The sequence below is a fragment of the Erpetoichthys calabaricus genome, chromosome 11 (genome assembly GCF_900747795.2).
Source record: "Erpetoichthys calabaricus chromosome 11, fErpCal1.3, whole genome shotgun sequence".
Lineage (NCBI taxonomy): Eukaryota > Metazoa > Chordata > Cladistia > Polypteriformes > Polypteridae > Erpetoichthys > Erpetoichthys calabaricus.
In genome coordinates this window covers 47,891,761-47,902,525 of record NC_041404.2, presented here as the reverse complement: position 1 = coordinate 47,902,525, position 10,765 = coordinate 47,891,761, and the positions used below count along the sequence as shown (strand labels likewise).

Here is a 10,765-nt window from a genome sequence, read left to right as displayed (position 1 = left end):
CTCAAACAGGAGGTTGCACATCACATTTTCAAAGGTTTATGTGAACATTAATGTTAGTATTGAAAATATTCAATCATTACACAAAGTTTATTTATCATTCTAATTCTTATAACTAGAGTACGGTATCAGTAAAAATCCATCATACAGTATTTCATGTTAATGTACATTTTTATTTATTCTTTTTTAAAACGCCCAATGAATAGTGGGCATGAGGGCAGAGATGACAGTTTTAAATGAGAATCTTAAGCAGTATGAATAATTTAAATTAATTGCCCTTATCTTTGGCATGCATGTTGATTGAATACCACCTCACGGTCGTCAAGTATTCCAGAGGAAACATAAAGAAAACATGTTAATATCAACATAATAATTCCTAATAATCATTTTTTATTTAAACTTTTAGTTTGTCTAGGCAAAAATTATACAGGATTTTAAATATGAAATTCAAATTAAAGAAAAAAATACAAGATTATCTAACATACCTTTTATAGATTTTAAATTGCAAGGCAACTATTTGATACCATGAAATACATACAGTTATAAATGTCATTAATTATTGCAAAAAAATACAAATTAACAATGCACAGTCTATGATGTATGTACAGGACAAGTGAAGAAGGTTAGCCACTCAAATTGAGTGACTCACTCATCAGAGGAAGACAGGTATCTCCATTATTTAGCCTAAAATGGGACAGTCGGTCACAACTTCCTGCTTTTTCATCGTCAAAAGGCCAGTGTTTATAAACTTTATAATTTTCTTCCTCAATATTCCCTATAAGAGAAAAAGAAAATCAGGCAGAATTTACAGCGTGAAATTTTATGAAAGAACTATCAGTCATTTTCTAACCCACTTACTGGTAGTCCTGAACAAAGTCAAAGGGCTGCTAGAGCCTATCCCAGCTAGCATAGGGCGCCAGGCAGGAACAAACCCTGGACATGGTGCCAGTCCATCACGGGGTGAACACACATACATACACACATCTACTACGGCTAAATTAGCATCACCAATCCACCTAACTGTATGTCTTTGGACTGTGGGTGGAAACACATACAGAGACGGGATGAACATGCACATTTCATGCAGGGAGGACCCGGAATGTGAACCCTGGACTACTTACTGCGCTACACTACCACTGTGCCACCATGCAACCCAAGAGACCAGTACCTGTAGTTATTAAGCATCGCAGAGTAGGAAAAGTGTCCTAGCTGGCTCAAAAATCTCAAGAGTGATGCAAACGTGGCTCTGCTCTTGGGAGTAAAAGCGTTTTATCAACTTTCCTAATTTAGTAAACTATTCTTAACTTCATCAGAATTTAGGAGAACTGGTGAGCTGTCCTAACTCAACAGGAACATCCAGAAGATGGCGTTCAGGCAGAAATCAGTGCACATATCCTGGCAAAGGCGGAATGTATTGAAAACGCCGGACAACACTGAACTCTTATAAACCTATTGATTTGACAAAAATTGGAGAAAAGCCAAGCAAAATGACACCTTTTATTGGCTAACTAAAAAGATTACAATATGCCTAAAGAAGGGGCCTGATTTGCCTCGAAAGCTTGCATATTGTAATCTTTTTAGTTAGCCAATAAAAGGTGTCACTTTGCTTGGCTTTTCTCTACATTCATAATGGCTAACACGGTACATCACTCTAGTACTACAAAAATTGGAATAATAGTGTGGTACCCGGATGGGGGTGGTACCCTGCCGGGACGCCTGAGAAGATTGGTGGAGGGCTTGTGCCTCCTCCAGACCTTGAGGGGGCAACCGCCCTGGGGGCTGCGGGTACAGAGCTGGGAAGCTCGACCCTGTAGGGGCCCGAGGTCACCGCTAGGGGGACCCCAATACTTGGAGGACCCTGGACCGCAGCATTTCCGCCACACCAGGAAGTGCTGGGGGGAAGAGGAACAGACACTGGGGCCATGTCAGTGGGAGATTGCCGGGAACACACCTGGAGCACATCCGGGTGCTTATTTAAAGGGGCCGCCACCCTTCAGAGATGGACTTGAGTCGGGTAGAAGAGTGGACAAGGTTTCTGGAGGAGAGAAGGAGGCGGTCTGGAAGAAAAGACAGAGAAGGCATTGTGTTGGCCTGGACTGAGGGATATTGGGGTTGTGAGTAGTGATTGGTTGTATTATGGAGCACCAAAATATATGTGTGTGGGGTGATTTAAACGTGTCTGCCTGACTGTGCCCAGGTCATATTCCACAATAGTAAAAGTAATACATCTTGAATGTTATGTCAGTGGTGAGTAATGTCTGTCTCGGACAGCCACAGTGGCTGCAGGCTTTTGTTCCAACCCAGTTGCGTAATTAGAAACCAATCCTAACCAATCACAGTTCTTATTTAATTTCATGGCTTGTGTCACACACATGCACTTTGGAGGCAGTTTAAGGGCTCTGATGATGATAATTCCCCAACTAACCAGGGCTTGGCGCTGTGTTCTAATGCCTTCTCTCTTCCTCCCTCTGCAGGACAGAAGTTTAATTACAATTCCACCTCTGACATCACTTCCATTGTCTGCCCTCCTGGACCCTCCTGGTCCTGCCTGGAGCCCATATAACCACAACACAGGCATCACTGTGTTAGTTCTATATTGTACTTGCCTCTGAAAAGATGCTGCTGTTGTGTGGTTTCGCATAAAACTATTACTTGACCAAGCATCATTTCATTCTGGGAAAGGTTCTTGGCAAATGAAGTTGGTTCTTTGTGCTTTGAAAAACTTCCCAATATGTAGAAGAAACCTGAAATCTTTAATGTATTGAGGGCTACGTAGCAGGACACTAACAGATCAAGAAAACCTGAACCCCATGTGTTATTGTGTGAATCAAGAGTCCTTTTAAAATTGTGAAGAATTGGTATTTCACAAATTTGTTAACATCTGTTCATGGTTATTTACTGTACAGATCTAAATTAAGTGGATGGGTCCTCTGGGAACAAAAAATGGTTCCCCTATATGGTAACACTCAGAAGAACCACTCTGGCACCTTTATTTTTAAGAGTACTCCAAGGATTCGAACAGTCCTGCTTTATGTGCGACTCTGTGTGGCATTTAAAAGGCAGAAGCAGAATGATTTTGCAAGGAATAAGATGGCAGCATTGCATGGTGCAGCTGTCTCTGAGTCTTGCAAATTCATTCCACATTACATCTGCAAGATCAGAATATATCTGGTAGAGTATGCAGCACAGCTTCAGGTCCAAGTTTTGGTCTTGTCACATCTGAACTACTGCAACACTTTGCTGATAGGCGTCACCAAGCCACTGCAGAAGATTCAAGATGCTGTAATATGTCTGGTGTTCAACCAGCCAAGGAGGTCATGTCACCCCTCTTCTCAAACCACTCCACTGTGCCTTCCTGTAGCAGCATGTATTGAGTTCAAATCTTTGATGCTTGCCTACAGAGTAAATAGTGGGTCAGCACCTACAGATATGGAGGCATTTCCGAGGTTCTATGTGCCTTCTTTACCACTCAGGTCTGCCGACGAATGGCATCTGTTGATGCCACCTCTGTGTGGATTCAAATCTCAATCCAGTCTCTCTTCATGTTTAGCTCCTAGTTGGTTGAACGAGCTGCCCACCTCCATTCAAAATTCTCAATGTGTTTAAGAAGTGTTTGAAGACTCTTACTGGGTGAATTTCTGCCTAACTGATTTTAGCTGTTAGATTTCTATAACCTAGAAACTTGAACTTGTTTCTATTTTTTTTTTGTTCTTTATTTCGCCTTATACAATTTCTTGTATTAGGAATTTGTTAGTTTTCGCATACCCCTTGGGGTCGCAGCGCAGGGTCAGCCATTGTACAGCGCCCCTGGAGCAATTGAAGGTTAAGGGCTTTGCTCAAGGGCTCAGCAGAGTAGGATCTCTTTTGGCAGTGACTGGGATTCGAACTGGCAACCTTCTGGATACCAGCACAGATCCTTAGCCTCAGAACCACCACTCTGCCCTAAGAGCTCCTCTGAGCTCTTCATTTTATCAATTTTTTACTGTTGACCTGCAACACTCGTTCTCCCAGACTGATGTTTACTCTATTATATTGAACTCTACTGTGAGTTGCTTTGGATCAAAACATATGCTGAGCAAAAATATATATAATTGCAAGCGCAGTCAATGCATGTCACATATGCTCATCGGAGGATCTCCTTACAGGCTCTGTCAAGGTATGTGCTAACCCACCGGGACGAGAGGGATTGCTGTCGCTAACAGTGTCTTCTCATTTTCTCCCTGCCGCACAGAGGAACCACCCAGTGAGGGCACTTGACTCCTCCCCTTCCAGGACCCCATCCATAAGAACTCCAGCTTCCTGGAAGGAGGCGTCATTTTGGAAAGAGCAAACAGCCGGACAGAGCTCCTGAGCAAACTGTTCCTAATCCATGGCTAAGAAGCCAAGTCTTTCTTTTGTAATTTGCAGCCCAGAGACAAGGGCAACGATGCCTAATAAGGCCGGAGTTATACTTCACGCAACGCATGCTGCAAAGGATGCTCCTGCTACACAAACGTTGAAGTGTTTATACTTGCGCGCGTACTTTACGTAAATCTGGAGGAATCCGCCAGGTGGCAGTGTAAGATATTATCACTGTGAGAACATGTTTGGCTTCTCTGTGTTGTGAATTGCCTAGAAACCCATTAAATTCCGATGACACCTTACCGCAATATCTCTGAAAAGGATGTTTATTGATTAAATCCAGGGATGTGTCCATTCCAGCAAGCATTGGGCACATGTGAGAAACAATCCCTGGACGATGCCTCAGCTCATCGCAAGGTGAATACAAGCACACACAAAAACTAGCGTCATTTTAGCAGCACCAAATCCCCAAATCTGCATATCTTTGGAAGGAAACTGGAGCACATTGAGGAAACCCAGCAGGAAAACATGTAAACTCCAGGCAGGGAATATCAGCTATGTGACTCCCTGCAAGACAGCAACGCTAACGCTCCACCACTGTGTCACCCCATGTGTGTAATTATTAACAGTATTCATTATTTAAACGAAATTACCAATTTATCTGTAAAATGTAATATTCATACTTTAATGCTTTTCATCATGAAAGTGATATCAAGTATAAATCTAAGGATTCTAAATGTGCAGAGTTGGAATATCATATATTTAATGTGCTCAGTGTGGCGATCTATTGCTGGCGATTCGCTGCTGTCAGGACCGGAGGAAGCCCTAGAAAAAAAGATGGCACAGAAGACGGTATGTGAGAATTTTAAAATGTATCGTGTCATTACGATTGGGAATATGCGACACTTGAATATAAAAGCACCACAAATATATTTGTATGTCGCAATTTTGCTTCACCACATCGAACCATTTATCAAATATCGAAGCGCACACCGATCTCGTAGGATCCGTAAAGCGGCTTTCTGTCACATATAGATAGTAAATAGAGACTCTGACGTCAAATTCCAACTTTTAGCATACCGCGCCCCCCGACTTTTTGCTGGTACTGCAACTCGTGCACGCGTTGCGTTAATTTCCGAGGACCTGCTCAGAGGACACACCAAATGAACGCTCAGAACGCGTGGTGGCCATGATGCGAGCGCATATGCGTTCTGAGCGTGAAGTATAAATGAGCCCTAAGGAGTGTTTCTTTTGTTTATTTTGACTTCTGATTAAACAGGATGACCCTGTTGGTGCCCCAAATTTTCTTCCAGCAGATTGTCATTCCTGCACCCACCAAGGTCAGTACTGAAGTGAATGAATACTTTCAAGCAGGTGATTGGGCCACTTCTTGGGTAGGTTGGGAGGTTTATACTTACATAGTGCTGGTCACATTGGAGTCCATATGTGCTCTTGACTGTGACTTGACTGCATAAAATGAAGAAACAAGCAAATAAAAACAACTCAGGTGTCATACAGTAAGTGGTAATCTCACAGTGCGCTCACAGAGGTAAAAAGCATAGCCGAGAATAAAACAGGAATAAAGTGTTGAAATAAAAAACAGCAAGCAATGCACAGTTTACAGTAATAGATGGAAATACACTAAGTGGTAAGTGTTATATATGCTTCCTTTTATTTTATACAAGTTAAAATGTCTCCAAAGAAGCGATGAGCAGAACAGGCAAATTTTGATTCACATACAATTTTAAACTAACACTAAAATCAACATCCATCCATCCATCCATTGTCTCCCGCTTATCCGAGTTCGGGTCGCGGGGGCAGCAGCTTGAGCAGAGATGCCCAGACTTCCCTCTCCCCGGCCACTTCTTCTAGCTCTTCCGGGAGAATCCCAAGGTGTTCCCAGGCCAGTCGAGAGACATAGTCCCTCCAACGTGTCCTGGGTCTTCCCCGGGGCCTCCTCCCGGTTAGACGTGCCCGGAACACCTCACCAGGGAGGCGTCCAGGAGGCATCCTGATCAGATGCCCGAGCCACCTCATCTGACTCCTCTCGATGCGGAGGAGCAACGGCTCTACTCTGAGCCCCTCCCGGATGACTGAGCTTCTCACCCTATCTTTAAGGGAAAGCCCAGACACCCTGCGGAGGAAACTCATTTCAGCCGCTTGTATTCGCGATCTCGTTCTTTCGGTCACTACCCATAGTTCATGACCATAGGTGAGGGTAGGAACATAGATCGACTGGTAAATTGAGAGCTTCGCCTTGTGGCTCAGCTCCTTTTTCACCACGACAGACCGATGCAGAGCCCGCATTACTGCGGATGCCGCACCGATCCGCCTGTCGATCTCATACTCCATTCTTCCCTCACTCGTGAACAAGACCCCGAGATACTTGAACTCCTCCACTTGGAGTTTAAAATTTATTTTGCAGGAGATTTTGCAGTTGTGAAAGGCAAAATTCAGAAATGAGTTATTTTGGGATTTTAAAGATTTTAAGGATGCCCCTTGTCACCACTGCTTTTTGCAATTGCCATTGAGCCACTGGCAGCTCACTGTCGAAATGCTATTGAGATAAAGGGGATTATCAGAGAAGGACTGGAACAGAAAAATCTCTCTATATGCAGATGATACGGTACTGTATATATCAGATCCACAAAATACTGTGCCTGCGGTCCTAAAGCACTAAGAGAATTTCAAAAGATTTCTGGTCTAAGAATTAATTTGAATAAAAGTGTGTTCTTACCAGTGAATTCTCAAGCACGCAATATTAGATTGGACACCTTCCCTTTTATCATTGCAGATCAGTTTAAATATCTAGGGGTAAATATCACAAGTAAACATAAAGCTCTTTATCAACAAAATGTTGCTGTCTGTATGGAAAAAAGTAAGCAAGACTTGCATAGATGGTCAACCCTTCATCTCACTCCAGCTGGAAGAATTAACATTGTTAAGATGAATATCTTGCCATGCCACCTTCTGCCTTAGGTCTTCATAGAGTCGCCTTTTGAATGCATGGACATCTTGAATTCCAGATAAATGAGGTTATAATTGAGTCTAGTTTCTTAATGAACTGTTTTTTCATGCATATAGGGATGCTCTGAAATAAAAAAGAAGCTTAGGAAAGATATTCTCCCTGCTAATGTGAGATTAAGGGTAGACCATTTTATGTGATTTTTTTCCATGCTGTTAGAAAAATTGTGTTGAAAAAGATCTTTATATTTACTTGTGACATTTACCCCTAGATATTTAAACTGTTTTGGTAGAATGGACAGATAAATGTTCATTCTAGTATGTTGTACTAGAGAGTTCACTGGAAAAAACACACTTTTATTCAAATTAATTCTGAGCCTAGATGTTTTTTGAAATTCTGCTAATGCTTTAAGAACTAATGGTAAAGATGTTTGTGGGTCTGATATATAAAGTACCATATTATCTGCACATAGTGATATCTCCTGTTTGAGTCTTTCTCGGATAATTCCTTTTATCTCTGATGTATTTATGAAATTAATGGCTAATAGTTCAATGGCTGTGGTGGGCTGGCGCCCTGCCCGGGGTTTGTTCCTGCCTTGCGCCCTGTGTTGGCTGGGATTGGCTCCAGCAGACCCCCATGACCCTGTAGTTAGGATATAGCGGGTTGGATGATGGATGGATAGACAGTTATTGCAAAAAGCTACGGTGATAGAGGGCATCCTTGTGCCTTCTTTTTTTAGACAAATTGTTTTACCAGCCGAAATTTCTTGATAACTACAACTTTACCCAATTTTATTAATAATTCTGTAGCAGTAGTAGTGACTGCAAGGTCATTGGTTGAATTAACTTTAATTATTTGTGAAACTGACAGGTTTTAAACTTTAAATGAAGGGGTTGTGTATAATTGTACTGTCACAGATTGAAAAGATAAAGTGCCAGTTTCATAAGCTAAAGGGTTGTGAAAATGCAAATGGACATTTTTGTGTTTGCAAAATCATACATAATTTGAAGAAAAATAGCCCAAAATGAAGAGTCATGGCCAAGGTATTTTTTTACTCACAATTGAGTTACAAATAGCCTAAGTGGGTGTGAAACCACTTCATCTGTCAACTATGAACAGACTTACCATTTGCCTGATTAGCTGCACATTTCATTATCAATATGAAGCCAAGCAGAAAAAAAACTGCAATCACTCCACAGATAATTATTAATGTAAACGATGGCCCTTTGGTACTGGTATCTAGAAAAATAAAAATAAGAAAATTACTAATTAGCTGTTTTTTTAGGTTTAAGGCCCCACAATACCAGTGGTTGTTAAGTTCAGTTTTTGGGGACTCCAGCAACTGCAGGGTTTTATTCTTGGACTTGCAGACATAGGGGTCAAAGACAAATAAAAAAAACCCAGTTACATGACATTACTGAAACCATGTAAGTGACTTAGACATACAGTATTTATTATGGCTTATGTGTTTCAAACACATTTTTTCCCCTGGCTTGTATTCATTTTCTGTTTAATTGTTGTTTTATTATTTTCAGGTAATCATAATTTTTTATGTTTTGGGAAAAGATAAAGAGGAAGAAAAAGAAGAAGATTTAATTTGTTTGATGTAATCTCCTTTATGTTTGTTTTGTTATTTAACATTAATGTACTGTACTATCTCTTTTCATCCATTCCTCGCACTTTGTGGGTGGAGCCCCAGGAGGCGGGGACACTGTGATGTCACTGCTGATTGGTTTTCTCTCTGCGCTTACATTCAGCTGAGAAGGAAGGTGCCAGCAGGAGATCCTTAAGTATGTAAGGAGCTTATGGTGAGTATTGCTTTTTCGTTGGATTCTCTTTTTTTTTTAATTATTTGCTTCTGTCTTTGGATTTTCCTTTCAGGTTATGGGCTGGAAGTGTTTGCATTGGATTTCCTTTTTAGGCACCTCCTTTTACCTTTTTTTTCTATTTTTTTGTTAATAAAGCATCCATTTATAAAAATTCCTGTTTGAGTTATCTTTACAAGCCTGAGTTTTATGGTTTTGTTTTTCTTGTAAGACATTTTTATATATTTTTGGAAATAGTTTTGCATTTGGCCATGATGGATGCTTAGGGGTGAGGTTTCATTCAGGGTTGACTCTAGCAGGGCTACCAGGTCCCTAAAAAATTTATAGCTGAAGGACAGCTTAAGGATAACGAATTTGCCCAAAAATAGCCCAATGCCTGAGGTAGACAAAATAATAACACTGGAAAGAGGAGGTCAGGTACATGCCATCAAAGCTCATTGGGGTTGGGGGCTGTCCCCTCAGAGATGTTTCAGAGTGATAGAATGGGTATATACCATCACACAATGGGAGATAAGCCCCCTTGGTGATTATACAATAGTAAAGAACTGATATGAGTCCAAGCAGGGGAAGGCATGCCAGATGGATGAAAAACATATTAAAAATGCAGTGGCAGGGAGTTGACAATTAGCCCAAAATACCACAATGTTTTTAAACATGTAGCCCAAAAAAATGAAGCCTACGAAAGCCCATTTTTTCCTACAGACAACGATAAAAAATCATGTCAGGAAACTATGGACCTGGCAACACTGGCTAGGTTAAGGTTGAATAGGCATCACGTTATGCACATCATGACTCGAGCGGTTCTAAGGCATAGCCAACTACAACACCTCAACCCACCCAACTCATCTATTAAATGTCACACTAGCGTGAAAAGTACAAGGGGACCTGACCCCACTCTTTGATTTCCCATCTAAATATGAATGTGCTATAATATCCAAGAGGGAACCCCCAAAGGCATGATCTTATATATTATTATTAACGTGTTTAGAACTGTAGGGGGTACCTAAATTGTGCTTTTCGACCTAATTTATTAATATGAACAGTCTCTGCTCTCCAAAGCCCCCCATTCAATTTTATATATTACTATATATGCACTATGGTGGGCAAGGGGGAACACCCACCCACTACAGCCTAGGGATGCCATGTACCTTTGAGCTGGCACTGGCAATTCCTACATTAAGATGGGCCAGTAAAGGTCCTGACCTGCATTGTGGTTAATTTTTTAGGCCTCACACTTCCTTTCACCATGTCTGGAATGTCTTTTCACAAAAGTGACAATCTGACTGAAAATTTTGTTATGACTAGAAGAGTTTTTTAATATTCTAGTTTATTTTTAAAAAGATTGCAGGATTTATTCACAACATTTCATTAAAAAAGAATTTTTGATTTTTTTAGTATGTAATATATATAGTTATAGAATTTTTATAGGGTTGGGTCCCACCTTTCATCCAGTTTTGCCAAGAGTGACACTGGTTACCCATGAACCTAAACTATAATAAAACTAAAAGGATTTCAAAATAGCATCAAATTGCATGGCATTATAATAAAAGTAATAATGAAGTCACTTAAAATGAGCTGTGCACTCTGTGTGTTACAACTAATGAGCTTCAAAACACAAGATGCAGGACATAAGTGG

General features: G+C 40.9%; 1 protein-coding gene across 1 annotated transcript in view; it reads right to left on the bottom strand.

The window, feature by feature from the left end:
* Positions 1-144: 144 nt before the first annotated feature.
* Positions 145-10,765, bottom strand: part of LOC114660398 (uncharacterized) — a 53,223-nt gene continuing 42,602 nt past the window's right edge. The window contains exons 8-10 of the mRNA XM_028813075.2: positions 8,429-8,542; positions 5,757-5,805; positions 145-772 (exon numbers count right to left, since the gene is read on the bottom strand). Coding sequence (XP_028668908.2) covers positions 763-772; positions 5,757-5,805; positions 8,429-8,542 — 173 coding nt within the window. The 3' untranslated portion in view covers positions 145-762. The remainder of the gene's footprint in view (positions 773-5,756; positions 5,806-8,428; positions 8,543-10,765) is intronic.